The sequence below is a fragment of the Carettochelys insculpta genome, chromosome 5 (genome assembly GCF_033958435.1).
Source record: "Carettochelys insculpta isolate YL-2023 chromosome 5, ASM3395843v1, whole genome shotgun sequence".
Classification (NCBI taxonomy): domain Eukaryota; kingdom Metazoa; phylum Chordata; order Testudines; family Carettochelyidae; genus Carettochelys; species Carettochelys insculpta.
The window spans coordinates 29464265-29488067 of record NC_134141.1 but is presented as its reverse complement, the minus strand read 5'-3'; the positions used below and the strand labels follow the sequence as shown (position 1 = coordinate 29488067).

Below are 23803 nucleotides of genomic sequence, written 5' to 3'. Positions count from 1 at the left end.
GGGGCACCAGGCATTGGCTACTGTCGGCAGACAGGATACTGGGCTAGATGGACCTTTGGTCTGACCCAGTATGGCCGTTCTTACGTTCATCAGGGTAGAAGGGCCACAGCAGTCCTTAAAACGCCTCTGTGGCTTTTCCACATTGATAGCTCCAGCAGCTCTGGCCAGCTCTCAGCTCTGCAGGGACCCATAGCTATCTCCCACTCTGGGAGCAGGGCAGGAGTCTGCTGGCTTCTTTGGGGCTGAAGCCCAACTGAGATCCCAGGCCTACCTTTTATGCTTCTTAACCACCTATTGACTTTACCCACTGGGGCTCAGTGAGTGGTCCCTCCTCCTTGGAGTCACTGGCTGACCACTCCCTTCTCTCTGCAAGGTCTGATAATGAAAGGCACCTTCTGATGGGTTTCACTGCATTAGGATTTCATGGTTTATCAGTGTAATTAAAACTTATTTTTTTGCCCACTCAGGTTTGTCTTATCCCTAAATCTGCTCATGGTACCAACCCAGCAAGTGCCCAAATGGCAGGGATGAAAATTCAGCCAATCGAGGTGGATAAAAATGGAAGCATTGATATTGTCCATCTAAAGGCAATGGTGAGTTTAAAACCTGATGTTCACTCTAGGTGGGAAGAGACATTCTTCTTTCACTCAGGGCAAGGAATTGTTAGCAGCAGTAGCAGATTTCCTGTTACGTGGGGAAACGGTGCAAATAAAAATAGATATCTGCTTTAAAAGAAGACTAAATCGTTCTTGTTTTCCTTGCTTGCTGAAACACAAGCCACTACACTTGTAAGCCCTTTTCAGTTTGGGAATCCTTTGTATTGAAATGGCTGAAAGAGTCTGTATCTTCCTTCGTGGCAGAGTCTGGATCGCCCCCTGCTCAGTATCGGAAGTGAATGAAGTATGTTCATGTGAGTCTCGTACATTTGTAGCTGCTCTTTAACCCTCACCTACTAAAGAGCAGTCCCATGGATGGGTAAGATGTTGCTAGGCAACTGCCTCCGCATCTCTGAATAGATTAGCAGCAGATGAAGCTAGAGTAACAGCAGAGCATATTTAAAATATTTTGGAGCTGTTTGGTTTTGAAAGTTATCACTGCCATTGGGGTGAGGGAGACTGGCAACCAATTTCCTAGAAAACATGAAAGACCAGTGTTTACCAATGGATACAGTTTGTTTAAAATATGTCTCAAATTGTGATTAAATTTGTGTTTCTTGTGCAAGTGACTGTACACATACACATTACAGTGCAGATGTGTGTGTGCCCAATGTGTTCAAATTCAAGATGTTTGCTGGCAGCACCAGTGGGCAGCACATGTGCCACATCCATATTTGTATGCAGAACCGAGAGCATTAACAAGTAGGGCTGTCAATTAATGAGTGCTAATTCCTATGATAAATGCAGGGCAGACAATGCTTTAAAAATAAATTAATGCATGTTAACTGACAGCCCTAATTTATGGTTCCGTGGAGCTCTGCTGGGAGCCAGGCAGGCAGAGCCCAGACGCAGGAAGTGCTTGCCAGGAACTGTGGGGCGGGGAGGGGGCAGGCAACCAGCCCATCCGTCAGCACGTTTCTGGTCTCACAGCGCCAGCACCCCAGGAGCTGCTGTCCACAAGGTCCCTCCTGGCAGCTGCAAGAAGAGTTCTGGCTCACAGACTTGGTGATTTCTCTCCCTCCTCATGTGGAGGAGGGGGGCCTGCTGTGTGCCCTACTTCAACGAGGGGAAAAGGTGTGAGGGACCTGAGTTTACAGAGGGGAAGTGCCCAGGAGCAAGCCTATTCAGGGCACAGCATACCCCCCCTCCCCTGCAGCTGCAGCCTGGGGCGGTGACAGGAGAGCCCTTGATTAAGTGACTGGAGGGGAAAATGAAACATTTTGTGCACCAGGCACTGGAGCCTGCTTGTTTGGAAAGTGAAACAGATGACCCAGGAGGCCCTAGAAAGAAAGAAATGTAAGCTGGCAAAAACAGAAGCATGCATCATCAATGTCTTTTCAGGGGCTTGGGTTTTCCATGGCATGCTTTTTTTTCTGGAGTAGCATGTTTCATCGCTTGTATGAATGGGGCACTTATAGGAAATCCTGTGCACATTGGGCAAAATTATTATTTGTTTAACAGTGCAATTCATGCAGTTAATTTTTTTTAATCATGATCAATCAAGATTAATTTTTTTAATCCTTGACAGCCCTATTATAAAGGCATGAGCCCTGCCTCCTCCTTCGTTCCTTCTTACCACACATGGCTCCCCACCACTCCCGAGCCTCATCTGATGAAGTGGGTCTTTGCCCATGAAAAGAAAATATCTATTAGTCTATAAGGTGCCATGGGACTTCTTGTTCTTGAGCCTCAGTTACCTTCTGAAGAGCTTTTCTCTTGTGTGTATCATTGTAGTTCACTTCCATGTAGTGCTAGATTAGTGTCTTACTATCTCTTGAGGGAACACGGAGGTTGCCACACAAGTCTCTTGGATTTGAAAAAATGTATCACATTCAGGGTTATTATCTGTGTCACTGATAGGCACAAGTTTCACTTGTGCTCCTTGAGTTTTCAAAAGTAATTGTTTTAATAGGGTGAATTTCCTCAGGCCTTGTTGATTTGAATACATCTGGCTTATCTAAGGGCTGGTCTAAGCTGGTAAATTAATAACAGAGAGGTGGCCATGTTAGTCTGTATTCTAACAAAACAAAACCGCAGTCATGTAGCACTTGAACAGAATGATTTATTAGGTGATGAGCTTTTGTGGGACAGACCCCCTTCTTCAGATCTGGAGATAGTGCTGTATGGGGAAATGGCATGATGGTTTTATAACACAGAGATCCAAAACAAATTGAAATAAAAACTGACAAATCAGATACATAGGACAGAAAGGGTGGGGTGAAGGGGAGAGGAGGGAAGCAAATTACTAATTGTGTCCTGTCTGAGATTACCGTGAATATCAAAGATAGGGAAGCTGTCTTTGTAGTTCATGAGGTAATTGCTAGCTTGAGATCAGGCAGTGGGTCTGTCCCACGAAAGCTCATCATCTAGGAAATTGTTTGTTACTCTTTTTTAAGTGCTAAATGACTGCTTGTTCGTTTAATTAGAATTTCTGACTATTAAGGTTTCTCCTCCTAAGAGAATAAAAAACCCTCTCGTGTTTTACACTTCATCAGCTTTCTTGAGTAACATACCAAATAGCGAACATTTGCAAAGCAGCGAGATGGTCATGCATGTCCCCCACCATACAATGCCATCTTTCGAAAGTCAGTGCTGCAGTCTCTTTTCAAGGACTATCACCTGTATTCCTATTGTGTAATGAATCTGTGCATAGTCACACAAAAGTGATGGAGAAAAAACACCTGTTGGCTTCCCTGTAGTGTATGGTAAGGGTTGTTCTTTGAGATGTTTTGTGCACATACACATTCCACAGTTGTCCCACTTTTTCCCTGATGCTTTGGGTATTAGATATTTGTGTGAAAATGCCTTGGCCCTTTTTATGTCCTTGGTGCCACACACGAGGATGACAGGTACACATGCTACCTTGTGGTACTGCTGGCAGAGTCTCTGATTCTGTGGCACAGGATGCACACACACTTGTATGGTGGAATGGATGTGTGTGCCGTATATCATGAATGGACAGTACTGTACAAGCAAAAAAACATTTTTCATACTATTTTTGCTCTCACTATTGTCAGTTTAACATTGCTACAAAGATGCTTCTGAAGGAAAACCTAGAGCTTAACAGCTTTCATTAAAGTAACCAGACATTTGTCATGATAGAAAAGTTTCATAAAACCAGAAGTCTACAATTTAGAACCAACAGCAAGTGCCGGGGAGGAATACTGGCAGTTGTGACAGTAAATTGCTTTTGCTGGATGAGTTGGGTAAACTTATTGGCAGCTTGTGAAGCACTTGTGATGGTGACAGTAACTACTTGACTTTTTAATGAAAGTTTTTGCAGAAAAAAAGTGTGACTCTCCAGTGACCATCTTCATTTCCTCCTTTTCTAAAGGTAGATAAGCACAAAGATCATGTAGCGGCCATCATGATCACATATCCATCCACCAATGGTGTGTTTGAAGAGGAGATCAGTGATGTATGTGACCTGATTCACAAACATGGAGGCCAGGTTTACCTAGATGGTGCAAATATGAATGCCCAGGTGTGAATCTGTTAAATAGATTTTTAACTATTAATTAGTGGTAGTGCTTGGTGGTAACTTCTAAAGAAACAAGAAATGTCAGTTTTTCACATTTTCAGTAATATCGCAGCTTCACCATAAGACTGACGTACACTACATGTAAGAAATGAAGGTTATCAAAAATACCAGTTGAATTTGGATGGTTTAAAAATGCTATTGCATTTCAGGTCAGATATCTGCATCTTCCTCCTTCCTAACCCAAGGTTTTCAAAGCTGCACAGTTCCCTGCCTTCTACTGATAGTTCCAGCAACACCAGACTGCCCAAATAGCCCAGGGTCTGTGCTTTGTTTTTTCTCTCCAGAGGCTTTGAACTGCATAATTTCTTGTTCTTGCATGTTACCACACAGCTCTTAATTTAGCACATTTACTAAGGTGAAAGTACTTGAGAGATAACACAAAACAACCTTTGTATATGCGAAAAAGCTTATTGGAGGTCACCCATTCAGTCTTATGGGGCCCTCATTGGTCAAGTCCTTCCATCCCTTCTGCAAGTGTTGTTTCCTTTATTGTTCCAAAAGACAGACCATAACTCTAGGTTTTTTTATTCAATATCATTTTGTCTGTTAGCCTCTGGAGAATCCAGTTTAAAGTAGGTTATGCAAGGTTTCCCAGGAAACGATACCTTCTTGGAAGGGCTGGCTTGTCTTAATCACCACATACTGGCTACATCTACATGAGAGAGTTTTGTCAACAAAACCGAGCTTTTGTCAACAAAACCTGCTGAGCATCTACATGCAAAATGCATTTTGTTGACAAAACTCAGCACTTCCGCTGACAGTGTTCTGCCTCTCCAGGATGAGGAAAAATGCCTTTATCGACCAGTTTCTGTTGGCAAAAAAAACATGTAGATGCTCTGAGGACCCTTTTGTAAACAGAGAGGTCCTCCATAGGGCTGGCTAGCTGGGCCAGGGAGGTGCCCTCTCCACCACAATCACAGTTCTATGCTCTCTGCCTGCTATTAAAGATGCAGGGAGCCCCAGCAAGCATGTGACAGGAAGCTGAGAGTATGCAAGAGCAGGAACACCAAGTTACCAGCTCCACACCCTTGCGGCTGCTCCTTGGACCTAGAAACATGGCACAGGTGGCCTGAGGCCCCCTGCCTTCCTGCATCTCCCAGGATGACTTAGAGGGTCCTAGGACCCACCCTGGGGTTCTGGCCTAGAGCTCTGGGAACTGCTGACCCTCTGGAACAAGGAGGCCATCCTCCTCAACCCCACAGCCAAACGTCGCAAAGCCCTGGGTTACGCCTGCCTTGCCACAGTCCTGGCAGAGTGTGGTCACCCTGCCCACACACTGGAGCAGGCACGGGCCAAAGTGAAGGAGCTCCACCAGGGCTATGTGTGGGCCCAGGATGTTCGGTGGAGGTCAGGACAGGGACACAGCCAGTTCCTGAGGGGCAAGGTCGATGCCCCAGCCAAGAGGCCCTGGACACTGTGAAGGAGGCCTCCCTGATGCAGCCAGAGCAGCGAGGAACCCTGCTGGAGCCTCATCAGGAGTCACCCTTGGACTTTGTGTCCAGCCAGGGGACCCTGACCATCGCCTTGACTCAGGCCCTCCAATAAGGCAACCTCCAGGGCATTTCCAGACCTCTTTGGGGAGACCACCTGGTGAGTACCCCATAGGTTGCACAGCCCAGTCCCTGAGACAGCACAGGGTCCCCGTGTGGTAGGGCCTGCCCTACAGAGGGCACAGGCATGCACTCCTGGGACATCCCCGTCCCACAGCCTAGGGGTGGGTGCTGCTGCTTGTGGAGGGCAATGGGCAGGGCTTTGGGGATTGTGCTGTGGGAAGGATTGACTGTCCCCCTCCCTCTTTGCAGCTGCACCATCCAAGGGCCAGGCCAGCCCCAGCACACTGCCAAGGCCAACCAGCCTAGGAGTGGCGCCCCCAAAAAATGGCACACCAGCACGAGGGTGGGCTCGTGGCCAGAGGGACCGTCACTGCCATGCTGACAATGCCTTGCAGGCATACACAGCTGTCCTGCAACAGCAGAATGACTTGTTGAACCAACAGCTGTGGGAGGAGTGGTGGTGGTGGTGACAGGTGCTGGCCTCAGACCAGTGGCTGGTTAGGATTGATCACCTTGCCATCTGAGAGTCCAGGGTAGCCCCCACCACCTTTCTTCCCCCTACCACCGTTGCTCCTCCTCCTGGCCTCATGCCCCAAGTGGTGCTGCAGGCCCTGCAGTGGGCATTGGCCATGACTAGAGCCCCTGCTCCCCAGGCCCCCCCCCCCGGCCCTTCTGTTCCACCCAATGAGCCCACCCTAGTCCTGTCCCACCTATACCTCCCCATGCTCCCAACCCCATCCCAGGTGTGACGGGAATCCCATGGACGGTGGCAGGAGGGGAATCCCATGGCTGGTGCTGCTCGGGGTCCCACTCCCCTACAAGCTTGCTGCCCCCTACCCCCTACCTGGACTAATGCCCCCCACACCCTGTCCTGAGCACCCCTTGTCTGAGTTGCGATGCCCTCACTCCTGTCCCAGCCCCAGCCCCAAAATGTATCTATGTAAATAGTTTGTTTATATAGGACATTTTTATTTGCATTATGTTATTCTAGATTTCAATAAAAGTTCTCTTTACTGGGGAGGTGAGGAGGGGAAAGGGTGGGGATGTGGTAGCACTGCAGACCCAAGGCCCCTGCAGGAGGTGTCCTGGGAAGGCCCATTGGGGACCATGGGTAAAGCTGTCCCATAGGGCCTCCTGGATGCACACCCCATCCCTGTGCACCTGGCAGGCTGAAGTTGCACCCAGCTGCTCATAGGTTCCTCCACGGTCCAGCCCCCACCCCAGGAAGAAGGCCTTCTCCTTTCCCTGCATAATATTGTGGGGGGTGCAGCAGGCAGCCATGAAGTGGGGGACATTCTGCTCCCCCACATGCAGTCATGTAAGGAGGCAATGGGATCTAGCCTTCAGGCACCCAAAGGCACACTAAATCTGGTAATGTGCCCAGTGGATGTTGATGTTGAACTGTTCCTTGGTGGGGTACAGGAGTCAGGTGTTGGGCCTCACAAGCCATGGCATGAGTGGGTAGGCTGCATCCCTCACCATGGACAAGGGCATGTGCATGTCCCCAACAGCCAGCTTTCAGTGGGGGACGTAGGTAGCCACTTCCGTCCTCCAGCACAGGCCACAGTTGCTGAACACCCTAGTGTCATGGGTCTGGCCCAACCACCTGATGTAGATGTCCAGGAACTGGCCATGGTTGTCCACCAGGGCCTGCAGCACAACAGAGTAATATCCCATTCTGTTGGTGCCATGTTGTGCTGTGGTCTGCGGCTCGGATGGGGATGTGGGTCCCACCGATCACTCAAACAAATGGGGAAGTGCAGGGCATTGAAGCCAGCCAAGATGGTGTGCAGGTCATTCATGCACATGAGCCTCCAGAGCAGGAGTGTGTTAATGACCTGCACTACCTGCAAAGAGATAAAGACATGACCGTGAGAGACTGGGGGAGAGAGTGCCCCTGGGCCCTGGTGGTCTACCCTGCCCCTTTCCATCCTCTCCCTGCTCCAAAGCTCTCTGGCAGCCATTCCTGGGAGGGCTCCCTCCCAAGCAGCAGGCTTGTGAGAGTGTGCACGGTCTCCTGGAGACAGGGTGATTTCCCCCTCAACTCCTCACCCCCCCCTTGCACCCTCACCCCACCTCCCGATGCTTCCCCTTGGGCATGACCCTACCCCCCCAGGCAGGGTCTTCGGCCTGAGGGTGCCTTGCCTGCATGAGGAAGGCCCCAACAGCAGACCTCCTGACACCGAATTGGTTGCCCATGGAGTGGTAGCTGTTGGGGGTGGCCAGCTTCCCAAAGGCGATAGTGACCTGCTTCTCAAAGGGGAGGGCTGGCCACACGGTGTTGCCCTGTTGTCGGAGGGTGGAGGTGAGCCAGGTCCAGAGCTCCAAGAATGTTTCCTGGCTTATCCAGAAATTCTGGAGCCACTGCTGGTTGCCCCACTGTCCCATGACCAGATGGTCCTATCAGTCAGAGCTGATGGGACACCTCCAGACACACCTGAGGGGGTGAGGGTGGGCGGGGCACCACAGGCATGCTCCATGGGCCAGCTGGCAGGCTTGTCTCCCTGTACTAGAAAATGGCCAGCAAGATCACTGGCAGCAGCTGTTTGTAGGTTAGGGCGAGCTCAGGGGCTGTTCTGGAATCCTGGCAGTCAGGAAAGAACTGAGTCTTTCACAGATGGCTTTAGAGACTTGCAGCAGCTTTGTTTTCCCTCAGGGAGGTAGGCAAGTCTCAGCGTGGGCAGGGAATGTGGGTCGGGGGCTGGGGGGGTGCTGTTTAAGAGTGTGGTGAGTTGGCAGTCCTAGAAGGGCTTGGCTTCTATGCAAACCTGTCTTCTGGGGTTTTGGGGTCAGTTCTGTCAACAGAGTAGCCAGAGTGTGTGACCGCTCTCTGTTGACATAGCGGATCACTTTTTCTATCAGCTTTTGTACGTAGATATAATCTGTCTACAGAAGTTTGTCAGGAAATCCTTCCGACAGACACTTCTGCCAAATATTGCTGTAGTGAAGAGGTAGCCACTGTGTTTAGGCTCCTGAAAAAGCTTATTGTTGCCCTCTCTGGTGGAGGAGAACAGAATCATACAAAACTATGGACTTAAAACAATGTACCCTAACACTACTTAAATTTAAATCACTAAGGTATTCCAAGAGTATTTAGGAAATTTCTATATATCACACACATAATTTAAAATGGGCTACATGTTTGTTAAGAAGTCCAGTGTGTAGAATTATTTGTAATATTCTGATTTGCTTCAAAGATGTAAATATCTGAACGGCCAGAATAATCTAAAGTCCTTTATCTAATCCAAGTGTCTGTTTCATGTTCTCTTTAAAAATGTTAAGCTTTCCTATCCTTAGTGGATATGGCCTTCCAAAAGAAAACAAAATTAATCCCATAAATGTAAATAACTTTTGCAGAATTTGTGCAAACAGGCACGAATTGAAGAAATGACACTAAAACATATCGATAAGTCATTAACAGATGTAACTTTCTGCAGTGATGACTCCTCTGAGAGTGTCAATGACAGTGGTAAGATCAGTTTGTATATGAAAAACATTTTCTGAGTCAACATTTGAGCTCTTTTGGTGGTGGTTATCTGACAGGTGGGTCTGTGCCGCCCTGGAGACTATGGATCTGACGTGTCTCATTTAAACCTCCACAAAACCTTTTGCATTCCCCATGGAGGAGGAGGACCTGGAGTGGGACCAATTGGAGTGTAAGTATCAGGCTCTAGCTCTTACAAGAACTCCGTGGGAGAAGGGACCCTAGTTAATCGTACATGACAGCCCTGTTGAGAGAGGGATCATAGCAGTTCTGGTCAAAGGTACTTAAGATGGGCATTTGAATACCATTGTGTTGTGGTCTTGATGCTCACTCTGCTCACATTCCCGGTGCACTAGTCTTGACAAGCAACCACATATTGATGATTCTGCATCCGGTACATCCATTATGCTAAACTGCATACAGCACCTTTGAGAAACTGATGGATGTTAGATACCAATATGGCAAATCTTTTCTGAGGATCAGTATTTTCCATAGTATTGATCACACAAATGGCACATTGAGACTAGCGGTTATTTAAAAAAGCTAGTTTTTAGTTAAATGGCCCTAAGAAATTTGCCTCACTGTGGCAGTGGTTCTCCATCTGTTTGTGATGGAAGATGGAAACTCTCATAGCCCCTTTGCACAATCCATTTTCCTGGAAACTTCTTTTCTATACATCTTATTTACTTTTGGTTTTGTTTTCTCTCACATCCTAGAATGCTACATGCTGCTCTGTGTAGGTGGGAGTCTTTTTACTGGTGACTCTAGGACTAGCTGTGAGGAATGTCCCTGCAGTATGGAAGAGAAATTTGTGCTGGTGGGCTGCTATTGATTCTGGAGTCTGCCTATGCCAGCTGCAGACATCGTCATGCATTAAAGGGCCTGTTTAGGTAGGAAAGGTGGGTGGCTTTCAAGGAGAAACTGGGTACTTTACACACAGATGTTACAGAACATCGATGGTGGGTGCAGACCTGGAGTTCTACAACTTTCATGGTCTTTCTTCTAACACTAAACCTACCCCATCCCTAACTGCATCTCTCTGTTCTACAGTTCTTCTCCTTTCTCCCTTGGTGACAGGGGAGAATTCCATCATTCTAGAATAGCATGGGAAGTATGTGGTATTCAGAGTTCACAAATAATGAAGGTATAGGCCATGCTACACCTGAAGAATGAGTGCTTTTGTGTAAGCAGAAGTGCATACACAACATACAAAAGTAAATACAAAAAGCCTTAACTATCATTAGGAACAGAAGTTTACAAAACATAAGCAAAGCAGATAGGATTGGAGACCCTTCCAACAATAGAGTGGTATGGGGAACAGTATGATTTTGCATAATTTTGATCATTTCTGCTCAGATTTGTGCAAAAATCAGTCCTATAACAGGTTAGCAAAGAACCAGGATTGCATCAGACTTGTATTTGCAACAATAAGTAGGTATGGGTAAGGAATTAACATGGAACCTCTTACTAGAGTACCCACTCAGTTTACTTAAAAAATACATCTATCTTCAGTCTAATGTCCATCATGTAAAACTCACTACAGTAATTGATTCTATTTAGAGGAGTGGTGAGCACCTTACAGCCCACTAGCCTTCCACCTGTGGTCTGCACACGCACCCCGTGCGCCATTTCCTCACCTCCTGCACACTGGGGCCTCGCAGTTATCTACTCTTCCCTCTCCCTCCCAGCACTTTCGAAGTGTCAAGAATTGGCTCATTCATGCTCCATCCCTACTCCGGGGTCTCCCTCCCAGAGCTTAAATATCATGCTAATTCATGTATCCAAGAAACTTGTCCTTCCACTGTTTTTCACAGAAACGATGGGTTGCAGGTTGCCCACCTCTGAAGTATTGTACAGTTAGAATACACTGTTTTTTAATTATTTGAAGTGGATGACAGTTCTATTAATATATGAATGATTAAAGCATTTCTACTTGTTTTGAAATATCCTGTGTGTCGTATGCAAATGTATTTAATCTTATTTTTGTGGTCATGGGTAGTATGATTTCAGTCTTGGGGCCCTCTGAGATGAAGGGCTATTCGTGTAGCTCATTTACTAATATGTGTTGCCCATTGCACTTTTGGAGAGTCTGATGAAGGAAACGTAGACTGGCATTGATATTGTTAAAGTGGATGTCTATACCTGGGTATTTGTTCAGGAATCCCCTTTTCAACCTTGCCAAAATGATACAGCAATATGTAAAATCACTGTATGTGTGTTGCAGAAAGACTCATCTGGCTCCCTACCTGCCTAGCCACCCTGTCGTTGCACTGCAGCTTGATGAGGGTGCATGTCCATTGGGCACAATCAGTGCTGCCCCTTGGGGTTCAAGTGCTATATTGCCCATTTCATGGGCGTATATCAAGGTATGGTTGTCTTCCTCCCTGCATCAGTTTATCAGGCTGTTTATTTTTCTTGGCATTTCTATATTGGGGAAGGTGAAATAGAGTATTTCAAACATATTCAACATCCATGCTTTCAAATGGATTCAGAATTTCGCTGAAAATAGTGGTATTGATTCACATGTTCTAATTAAAGATAAACTTGTTACAGTTTTCCAGTCTCTCTTCTAACCCTAAACTCACCACATCCCTTACTGCATGCCTCTGATCTACATTTCTTCTCCTTTCTCCCATCCCCAATTACTGGTCTAATCTTACCCAGGTTGGGAAATACCAATCAGCACAAGGGAAGTTAAAAAGTGCGTGAAATTTAAATGAAGAGTAGCAGGGGATTGGGGACAGGCCCAATCCTAATGGCAGGGACAGAAGCTGAGCCAGCCTTTGTGCCAGCTCAGCCTTTTAAATGCAGAGCAGCACGAGTAGGGACAGAAGCTAAGCCAGCCTGCTTGCTGGCTCAGCTTTTTATATGCAGCCGGTAGCTGGGGAAACTGCCTGATTCCAATACAAGCAGGTCTAGAAGCTGAGCTGCCACACCCTATTTACTTGGAGGGTGGCAGAGAGGCTGGTAAAACGTCCATGAAAAGGTACCAACTCAAGTACAGTATCTGATTACTTGCCCTTTATTTCAAGGAGTTCAACTCAAATGTCATAGGGAAAACATTTCACCTGGGCAAGTAAAATGTTGACCACGACTTAATGTAGGGTATTTTGGTTTTGTTTTTGTTTGTTTTTCTCAAAAAGGCATATACACCACAAACAAAACAACCAGTGCCTCTGTCAGACATCCTAAAGCAGATTTCAGGAATACATTTCATGCTGAGATCCTTGTTGTCTTTGGGGGTGCTGCTTCTAACTATATTGAGAGCAACACAATGAACTATTGTCCTAAATAAGCATGTGCAACCTCTTTAATATCCTTGTTTGTTTTCTTTTTAATATTTCTTGAGGCCAGAGTTATAGCCACATGCATAAGTAGACAGTATCCAAGAAGAAACATGTCCTTTCTGTTTCTGTTATAATTAACAAGATCATCCAGGTTTGCATGTTCTTCAGACAGCTGCTTGGCAATAGTACATTTAATTCCTTACATACTTTGTCTCAATATGCTGGTCTTGTGTTCAAAAATGTTAGAAACACTTAGCAGTTACTAAATGCAACTTTCCTGCGACATCTTCAAGAGATAAAAAGATCTCCATTGGAACATTGCCTGTGAAAATCACATCTAATCAGGTTTAGTTAAGGGTACATGAAAACTTGGCATTAGTTTTGTTTGATTTTTTGGAACAGTGTGAAATCTACTTATCAGCCTGTTGACATGCTCATTTGTTAAACTTGCAGCAGACATTAGAATTTCTCAATCAGAAAAGTAGACCAGAAATTATAATTAACTGTGAGAAACCTGCATCCTGATACCTCGTGTAACATCTTGAACTGCTCTCCAAGGGAGAAGGGGATAGAATGCTGAACTTGAAAAGCAGAGTGGGACATACTGAGCCTATTTGTTCAATTTTGCTGCTAATTTGACATCTTATTTGGTAAACACTATTAAAATGTGCTTCAGAATTTGAGATAAGCAAATCTAAGGCTATGTCTACACTTACATTCCTCTTTCGAGAGAGGAATGCAAATGAGGCACTGGTTTACATACCATGCTTAATTTGCATAATCTTTTTTGGAAGAGATTCTTTTGGGGGGAAAAAAAAGCAGTGTAGATGGGGGCTCTTTCAAAAATATACCCCATCTTTGAAAGAACCCTTCTTCCTATTTTGTTTCAGGAAGAAGAGTTCTTTCGAAGATGGGGTTTCATTTCAAAAGAGCCCCATCTATACTGCTTTTTGATTCTTTTGAAAGACTCTCTTCTGAAAAGAGATTATGCAAATGAAGCATGATATATGTAAATCAGTGCCTCATTTGCATTTTTTATTTCCTTCGTTTGCATTCCTCTTTTGAAAGAGGTATTGGTATTGTAAACTTGGTATTGTAAACTGATTTCCAATTTTGAAATATTTACATTGAAGCATATTATTTAAGTGCAGGCATATCCCTGCTCTTTTATACTGGGCATAGATAATAATCCAGCAGCCTCAATGGGTTGCTCCTCCAAGTGAAATGAGGGGTGCTGCATTTTTAGAAATCCACTGGTGCATTTGACAATGTGTCATACTAAGAAAACTTCTTCTACCTGTTTTAAAGCTATTTAAGGGCTGTTTTGATAATTTAGCCTGTTCGCTAAACAGAAAAGAAATCCTTGTCTATCAAAATTCCTTTATATGAGTGAATGTGGCCAGTTTGTTTTGGCAATTCCAATATGAAAGAAAACTGTATTTTTTGTGGTGCTAGAACTGTCCACGCAACTTGCTGAAGAGCACCATAGCTTTTAGTGAGTCTTGGGTTCAGCCCTTCCACAAGACGAGTAGTGAAACAAGAAATGTCTTGTGTTCCAGTGAGTTTACAAACTGACCTGTCAAGTTGAGAGAATATGTTCACTCCTTATGGGTAAGAGGTTGTTTCAGATCCGTGTTCCACAGTGTTTTTGCTCTTTTCAGATGATGGGTGGAAAGGGTCTTAAACACGCTTCCGAGATTGCTATATTAAATGCTAACTACATGGCAAAAAGACTAGAGAAACACTACAAGGTCCTTTTCAGAGGGGCAAGAGGCAAGTATTGAGCTTATCTGTCTCCTGACATTTTGGTTTCTCCTATGTTGGTTTGGAATGTAGTTATGGTGTTCGGTTTTATTAAATTGAGGTGAAGGTTTTCAGTCCCAGCACATGCTGAAATAAAGTGCACACCTGGGTCAATACTAGGCAGAGGGAAATATTTAGTATTTAATCCTAGAGGCTGTGTCTATACTGAGCCCTGGTGCTGACAGTTTGATGCAAATAGCAGTCTCAAAAATGCAAAATGATGGCCTATTGCATATATGTGCATATTCATTAAGTTAATTTGCATATTTATAGCAGAACTCAAGCTGTGTAGACATGGTTCTGCTGGCAAAAAAAAAAAAATTTGTCAGCAGAACCACAGCTACATGGTTTGTTATTCAGTGAATATGCAAATTAGTGTCATGAATATGTTCATTATTGTGTGAATATGCAAATGAGTCACCATCTTGCATTTTTCAGACTGCTTATTTTTATCAAACTGTTGGCACTAGGGCTCAGTATAGACACAGCTGGACAAGAGCCAAAACTAAGCTAAGGTATTGGCAGAGGTGAAAAGTGCATTACTGGTAACTAGTTACAATGTTAGAAGTTGTAAAATGAATCTTCTGCCTGTCTTTGAACCAGAGACTGTTCTCCTCAAATTGGCAAGTCTTATTTTTAGTGTAAATAGTGAAGAAAACCACTGTCTCACTGACAACTTCCTGTTCACTAGAGTAATTCAATATCATGTGAATCTTGGTAAGCAAAGGGAAATTTATATGGTTTCTAGTTCAGTACCTGCTCTTATCACACACAAAAATGTCTGTAATGATACATGAATGGTTTGGGAGACTAATTTTTGGTATGTAATGTAGCCCATTTGGGGTAGAAATTAAGAATATCAGATTGCAAGTTTCAAAGTCAGTAGAAGAAAGGCTTTATTTTTGAGCCTTTCTCTTCCCTGTGTCAGTTGAATGGCATTTAAAAATATCCAAAATGCATTTCATATATTATTCAACCTTTTGTGTGTAGATTTATAAATATTTTAAAGTGAGTCAAGATTGATCAAATCTGCTGACAGTATTTTAAAAATGAGAGCCCTAGTTCACACAAATACAACGCTAACTCTCAAGTTTCTGAAAGGTTCAGAAGTGAAATCTTCAATCTTCTATTCAAGAATAATCCAGTTTATTGGGCGTATTGATGACAATGTAGTTGGGTGTCTCAGGACACACTTGCATAAAAAGAAGACGAAAAGTATTTTCCTCTGGAGAATCCATCATCTTTTCCCATAACTCACCCAAGAGCATGAGTTAGTAGTAGTCCTGCTTTTCTGGCAGAAATGAACACCATTTTCTTCCTCAGCACCATCAGCAACTCCCAACATTGGTGCGGGGGGGGCGGTCATTCAAAAAATGATATATTTTCTTTCAGAATTTGAACATTCTCGTTTCTCAGGACCTGGTGATCTGGGCAAGCTCGTTACCAAGCACTAATCATGTGGCAGTACTATGCTGCTGCATTGTTGGACAGGCCTGAGAATGTACTTAACCTAATTGTACAGGAAGAATGGCATGTACATAGAATACATATGAAAGGAGCAGCTTTGAGCATCTGTCTGATTGTGTTCTTGATAAATCTAATGAGCTCCTACACAAAGTGTTGCTGTTTGTATGTGTACCAAGGAAATTGGTTTTCAAAAGTGATAATTTAAGTTTGGCAATGGGGAGGAAAGGGGAGGGCAAGTAACTATTCAAATAAACGCTGAGTTCACCTTGTCCCTAAAATGTTCGCTCGTGAAAGTGTGCTCTCCAACTGGATGTTCGTTATGCATCCTTAAGATACGTTTGCCATAAAGCCACAGGAACAGAAATGTGGCATTAAAATTGAGGCCCATTTGTAGTTCTCTGTTCTCCAACAAATGAAATCTGTATGTAAACTTTGTTCACTTCCAGGTTATGTAGCTCATGAATTTATTTTGGACACCAGACCCTTCAAGAAAACAGCAAATGTTGAAGCTGTGGATGTTGCAAAGAGGCTTCAGGACTATGGTGAGAGCTTAAAAAAGGACATAAACAACAGGAAGTCCTGTGGCACCTTATAGACTAACAGATATTTTGAAGCATAAGCTTTCGTGGGCAAAGACCCACTTTGTCAGATGCATGAGTGTGGGAGGTGGGGTTTCAGAGGAGGATTTAAAGAGGGAGTCTCGGTAAAGGGAAGGGCTAGAGCTGACAAGGTCTATTGAGTTAGGGTGGATGTGGCCCATTATCAGCTGTTAATGTGGAGTGAACATCAAGAGAGGAGAAATCAAGTCAGTTCAGTCAGGGGGGATGTGGCCCATTGTCAGTTGCTAATGTGGAGGTGTGAACATCAAGAGAGGAGAAACTGCTTTTGTAATGCACCAGCCACTCCCAGGACACGTCATTTACTGCAATAAAGGCTAAAACTTCTTAAATATACCTTAGTCCTTTAGTGTTCTGTAGCAACACAGAGGCTTCTGGACTTTCACCCCATAGCATCTCACACCCACTATCTTTGGATGCTGCAATGATGCCATGGAGCTACGGGCATCCAGCACAGATGCTGTTTGAGGCACGTACAGACAGGATCTGTGGACCTGTCTTAGTCAAAGAGCTTTTTTAGGATTCAGTCAAAATTAAACCTCTTTACAGGAAATGAGAGCATCTATACTTACATTAAATAAGTACTTTTATGTTGAAGTTCTCTTGCGCTTCATGGCATAGGTCAGCCACTGATGGAGGCTGGGAAGAACCTTCCACTGTAGGCCGAGTATTCCTTAGCCATTATGCAACTTTTTTGCATCTTCCACTGAAGCGTTGACAACCAGCCACTGTCAGAGACATAACACTGGACTGTATGGACCACAGTCACTGGTCTGATCCTCTGTTGCAACTTTTGACATTTATGCTGTTAACACTGGCAGATGTCTCTACAGTTCCATACAGTAAGAGAATTTAAGTAAAATAGCTAATCTTTAAAATCAGTTTTAACTGGTATCAAGAAGAAAATTCTCCTAATGATCTGCCTTGACGAGGGTATATTTTATACCTAGGGCCCTACCGTTGTCCATATTGGTCTATTTCACGGTCTTAAGATTTTAGAAATAATGTCGTGATTTCACATACTTAATTCTGAAATTTCACTGTATTATAATTGCAGGGCCATGATCCCTCCCCCTCCCCAAAAAAGGAGGGGAAGGGGGAAGAGTCACAAAGTTATTGTAGGGAGGTTGTGGTACTACAGTAAATTCTTTCATAACCAGCAACCCTTGGACCAAGACGGCTGGATAGTCAAATATTCTGGTTAACAGAGAGCAACATGGGGAAGGCAAAAGCAGAGGTCAGTCCCTCCCCCCGCCATTAGAAAACTCAGCTCTTCTCACCCCCCAGTGCCAGCTCCCACTCACAGTGCCCTGTTTACCTTTTGGTGGGGACAGCAGGAGCCACTGGTGGGGCTCACACATCACCATGTGCTGCTGGCAGGGCAGCAGACACTGGGCAGGAGAGCAGAGGAGCCCACTCCGTGCTCAGATTTCCCCACACGGGGCCAGACATGGTGCCCACACAGAGGTCACTGGAGAGGTAGAAGGGGCATTGCCATGGATCTCTTTGGGGCCAGCCTGGTGCTCAGTCTCATCCTGGACACACTAACAGACCTGGGCTTTGACAAGGATGCCTCCTCCATCATTACCAGCGTAAACTCAGTGGACGAAAACATGGCACTGGTGCATTTGGACAGCTGCGAGGAGCCCCTGACTGCCTCCCTGCAGCCAACCATCTGCCCGGACACCATGGAGCTGTGTGTGCCTGGCTGGCACTGGGAGACGCAGCCAGGCTGCAGCAGGACATGCCTAGCAGCTCCAAGTGCAGAGCTACCGCTTGCCTCTGTAATGGATATGTCGCTGCCCATAAACCCATTCAGCTTCGGGGGGCTCATGCCACCCAGTCTGGGAGAAAGGGTGGGGCACATCATGGTTCAGGGTTTGCTGGATTTATGCCAGTTATCTGAGATTCAATATGGGGTAAACAAAGAGTTTACTCATTTCTTCACTGCCACTGGTTGTGGTGTTGCCTTCAGAGCTGGACAGCTGTGGCTGCTACCCTGGAGGAAAGCTCTGAAGGCAGAACTACCACCAGCAGCAATGCAGAAATAAGGATAGCGTGTTACTGGCACCCTTAGTTTAGTGCTGTGGCTGGTGGCATGTTGCCTTCAGAGTTGGATACTCTGCCAAAAGCTGCTATTCTCCACAGGCCCAGCTCTGAAAGAAGTGCAGAAGTAAGGCCAGCAATACTGTGACATCCCCTCCCCTTTCAATTAACTTTGCAGCCCTCTTTGCAAATCCCTTTTTTGGTCAGGGTCCCCAAATTGAGAAACGCTGGTCTACCCCTCTGAAATCTTAGTATGCTCAAAAGATCACATTTCAGCGGGAGATCAGATTTTTTGTGATCCATATCGTGTTTTTCATGGCCATGAATTTCAGGTAATGTCTACAGTACATGATAGGGATAGTTCCAGTTTAGTTTTTTCCAGGCTTATAGATCACGCTTACGTGAAAATGGTGACAACAGGACAGTTACTAGCAATACTGTAGCACGGATAGGGTGATGTAAAAGAAATAGTCTCTCTCTCCTTGGAGGCACCAAGTCTGCATTGTTCTCATTTTCATAATCTGATACTACCTGTCATAAAAGAGTGAAAACGTGACTGGTGGCAGGCTGGGTGTCCAGGGAAGAGGCCAGAAATATTAGTTTTGGGAAATAAAACTTTGCTTTGGATACCAGAACAAGGAGGCGGCCAAGGATTCAGATTTTCCATCTCATGCACGCTGAAGAGTTCTGGCTTTGTATATAATGGAGACAATACTATGGCATTGTTGGTTTCCTTCTGAAGTGAAAGGCTGGTATGTTTGAGAGTCCAGCTTCTGTAGTATTTGCCCCAGCATATTGCCTAACTGTAAGATTTTTTAGCTTGATAACAAGAGAAGCTCTCTGGAAAGCGACTTTAACAACTTGCTTTTCCAGTTTTTATGAAAATCAAGCACATCTGCTGGTTGTGAGTACTTTTACTAGCTCACAAGTACCCTGTAATTGGTGGAATTCCTTTTTACTCAGGATTCCATGCTCCAACAATGTCCTGGCCAGTTGCAGGGACCCTTATGATTGAACCAACTGAGTCTGAAGACAAGGCAGAGCTGGACAGATTTTGTGATGCAATGATCAACATTCGTAAAGAAATTGCTGATATAGAGGAAGGAAGAATGGACTCCAGGGTTAACCCTTTAAAGGTGAGTTGGCATTCAGACCAACTTTACATCATCAGTGCCTCCATTGTAGTTGTTTGATGTCATTTCATTTGTAATGTTGCCAAAGGTTTCCTTTCTGAAACTTCAGTGCTGTGTATATATGTAGGCAACTTATTCCTTCACTGCTGCCCATTCTTATATGCATATAACATTGACTGATGTGCAAATCTTGAGTGACTACTGATCTAAATTTCACAGCTCTTGAATGAGTTTGCTTTTCCTACATAACTTTTATCTTGAACTAGTAAGAAGTCCTGTCTGTGGTGACTAACTGGTAGATTGGAGAAAAACCTCAAGTTATTTTATTTTTTAATAATTGTATTTTTCTGGGTCTTATACATATCAGTGGATTAAAAGACACTTATTCAGAGGAGTCAGCAACACCAAAAGTTCCTAGTGAAGAACAAAAATTGTAAGAGGCACTCGAGCAGTTATAGTACCCAGCACTTCATTTGCCTCATCTTGGGGAAACTCCTTCTGTGGTTCAAGTTGTATATATGCTAATGTTGCACTGGGTTTTTAAATTCATGATTTATTTTTTCTTTATATTGTGGTTGTAATCATAATACACCCAGGAGATGAGACACTCAAGGTGAGTGAGGTAATGTCTTCCAAGGATCGATCTGGTTGGTAAAAGAGAGCTTTGAGCTGCACACAGCTATGAGACCTGAAGACCACCTGTGTAACTTGAAGCCTTGCATTCTGTTCCTATTTGGTGCTGGGGAGGTTGGAACTTGTCCTGTAAGGGTGGTGAGAAATACATTTGCCCAATACCAAAGCTGAGTGGAGAAGAATTCTATTACTGGTGCAGTCCTTGTATTTAGAACTCTAGAAAGGGAGAAGGAATATGGCCACAACCATAAGCAGCTGCCTTGTGCTCCATCTTCTCCCCACTTTCCTGCTTCATTTTTCATCTATGAAATAGCATGTATAGCAAAGTTGAAAAATTATATATGTATATTCTGAATCACTTCAGTCCATTCCCTTTTTTTCAGCCATGTTGTAATATACATGATGTACCAGAAATATACACGTTGTACCAGCAATAGATGGATTTGCATAGGTCAGTTGATGGAAATGCTTCATTGAACTCTGTCTCCTGCAAGTTTTAACTAGCTTTTCTTCTGCTTTAGATGTCGCCACACACTCTGGCTTGTGTTACCTCCCCTAACTGGGATCGTCCTTATTCCAGAGAAGTAGCAGCTTTCCCTCTAGTAAGTAGCTATTGAATCTTCATAGCTCTTAACTACCAATGTTCATTAGAGTGTGACAAAAACGGTACATGTGGCACTGTTTGTGAGTGCTTTTATCTCTTGAGCCTAGAAATGCAGAACATTTAAGTGAGCCCAGCTCATATTCCATTTACATACTAACAATTTACATGTACATACTAAATAGCGAGTCATTTAGTGGCTTAGATAAGATGTATCTATGATTTTTCCGTTCAAAAGGAGGATTCTTAAAACTTTGCTCTCTATCTCTTACTTTTAGCTTTTGAGCTCCCTTTTTCTTCCCCCCTCCCCTCACCAAGCTAGGTATGAATGCCCTTGATTCCATTCCTTCTGTGCCTGGTTATAGGACCCGTAATAAAAGATCAGCATCCCATGCAGTTAGATACTACCCAGAGAGACTCCATTGCAAGTAACTCTTGTTTAGGTTCTGGCAAGATGTTGACTTGGGGAAAGTTGCTTGCTTTACTGTCATCACACACGAGCTTTCTGAGATGGAAAAATGCAAGCTAATGTTGCTCCATGGCACTTTGGAGTCTCCAAAGGACTGGTCTGACTATTCATCTTATGTTTTGATGCCTAAATTATGCTGGTGCAGCCTGAGTAAAGGATGAACTAATGGATTGTACCTCACAAATTCTCAACTCATTTTCCATATTTAGCCATTTGTGAAGCCCGAAAGCAAATTTTGGCCCACAATTGCTCGAATTGATGACATCTATGGAGATCAGCATCTGGTTTGTACCTGCCCACCAATGGAAGTGTATGAGTCTCCCTTTTCTGAACAGAAGAGAGCATCCTCCTAGATTTTATTCCTTTATTTCCTGAAGGCTGGAAATTCACACATTACCACTGCATGTCCACCAAGCTGGCTTTCTTTTCCCTGGGGGGAGAATGGGGGAGAGGGGAATTTACACACCATGTATATTTTTATAATCCCCAGACTGTTAATTGAACCACTGCTCAGTTAAAATGTAAATACAATCACTATATTAGGTGGAAGAAAACAGAGTTAAGTCAGTGCCTCAGTTTCCAGAAGCTAATGTTATAATTGCCTTGATTCAGCGTGTTTTGCTTTTTTTTTGAGGGTGATGCTGACTTTCTCACTGTGTGCTAAGGACTTTAAATAAATGTTAACATAGAATCGTTGTAGATTGTAAGGAAAGAGAAATAATTTTTGTATCAGATGACAGTAGCCATTAAATATTAACTGCCATAGTAAGAGTTTATATTTTGTACAAGCATAGGAAGTAGATCTTGTTATTAATATGCTTGATCTCATATAATTGGGGTTTTTGGTGATAATTGTTTAATATTAAACTATGGTATTTGTTTTTGGTTTTTGTTTTACCTATCACTGTTTTGTATTCCAATAAAGCCCACTAGAGTTTTAAGAGTGGCTTTTTCTGGCTCTGTTTTCCCCCCAGTCTAATTTCTCTAATACAGTGGTGTTACACCAAGTTATCTTGAACCTTGTCTTTGGGACTTTGGCACTGAACTTTCAAGATGCCAGAAGTGATGTAAATCCCACAAGAAGTGAAAGCTGCTGTCAAATCTATTTGAAACATTACCCCCCCCCAAAAAAAAAAAAAGTAATTTACTCAATATCGGTGCCTCACTACCCTTAATGAAAATGACCTTTCTGTCTCCATGCTCCTCTTTTCAGATCCTTCATAATGAGAATTCACACAATAGTATATCCCTTAAATAAATCAAAGCCAATCTTCTGCAACCTGAACGATGGTGATAGGAGCTGTGTAATTAGCGCCTTATGTAAAACTTTCTTTTATGACATTTATGACAAAATGGCCCTGCTCAGAGTTTTGTACAGAATGCCCTTAACAAATAATCAAATTGATTCCATCCTTTAAATTTTCCATTTAAAAAAAATTCAAAAGATCCATAGGTGAGAGGATTTTCACAGTGCTGAATGAGGAGAAGGAAGAAGATAACCTTCTTATCTTAGTTCCTTTACAATGTGACATTCAAATAAATATTTTTGAGATTCAAAATAACAACTTCCCAGATTTTCACTGGAAGGTGTGATTAGTTTATTTAGTGCAACTATAGTTTCACCTCAACAAGAAACAATGAAGGAAAAAAAACAAAAACAAAACATTAAAATAACAGAACTAAAAATAAACTTGAATTGAAAAATGCCTCTTATAATAGGCAATACATCTATTAAAGGGGCTCCATCCCATAGTTTAAACATCAACGTTTACTCATATCCCTTTTTCAAGTTAGACTGCTCTTACTTTTAGATGTCTCCATAGGTACCCTAGTCTAAGCAATGTGCTAATACGTACCGCACGCTCTTAAAACCAGTGAAGCCAAACTAGATGTGACTTCAGTGGACACACGGGTTATCTTACATTGAAAGCAAAGCACGCAGAATTTCCCTCACATCTTAATTTTGCATCTGCCCTCTGAATTTGGGGCTGTTGCTTTTTGTGCTGGGATGTTTAGTTCAAGCATAGTACTAGCCCAGAAGCACTTCAACCAATCTATTTATCAGTGCAGTGTTAGCCACTCTGTAATAGTGTTAATTTTTTTCCCCATTTCAAAAAATTATTCAAGTTTTGCAGCAGTTGCCAGAAAGTGAGAACTTCCTGACTTGGGACATCTGGGTATGGATCAATAAAAGAACAAAGTTCTTCACAACTGAATTTCCATTTTAGTTACTGAGATACCTACATTTCAACAAAACATTGGAGCAAGATATTCTGTGCATGTTAAAAGGATCCTTAGAAATTGTGGTATTGACATGTTTAACAGTACAGTAGTTAAAATGCATTTCATAATTCTTGTCCCTCCTTCTGCATTAGAGCGCCTGGCATGTTAGTTTTGTAGTATTCAATTGCATAGTAGCCAACTGTAGAAACAGAAATGCTAGAGTCACTCCAGCTTGTGAACAGAACTACAACCAGGTATACTTGTGCCTAAATATATAGAACAAAGCCAGC

At 43.6% G+C, this 23803-nt stretch overlaps 1 protein-coding gene across 1 annotated transcript in view; it reads left to right on the top strand.

Moving 5' to 3' along the window:
- Nucleotides 1-22318, top strand: part of GLDC (glycine decarboxylase) — a 92602-nt gene extending 70284 nt beyond the window's left edge. The window contains exons 17-25 of the mRNA XM_074994883.1: nucleotides 468-593; nucleotides 3991-4140; nucleotides 9294-9406; nucleotides 11459-11600; nucleotides 14183-14294; nucleotides 16238-16333; nucleotides 19418-19590; nucleotides 20742-20822; nucleotides 21500-22318. Of these exons, the coding sequence (XP_074850984.1) occupies nucleotides 468-593; nucleotides 3991-4140; nucleotides 9294-9406; nucleotides 11459-11600; nucleotides 14183-14294; nucleotides 16238-16333; nucleotides 19418-19590; nucleotides 20742-20822; nucleotides 21500-21643 (1137 nt within the window). The 3' untranslated portion in view covers nucleotides 21644-22318. The remainder of the gene's footprint in view (nucleotides 1-467; nucleotides 594-3990; nucleotides 4141-9293; nucleotides 9407-11458; nucleotides 11601-14182; nucleotides 14295-16237; nucleotides 16334-19417; nucleotides 19591-20741; nucleotides 20823-21499) is intronic.
- Nucleotides 22319-23803: the final 1485 nt, after the last annotated feature.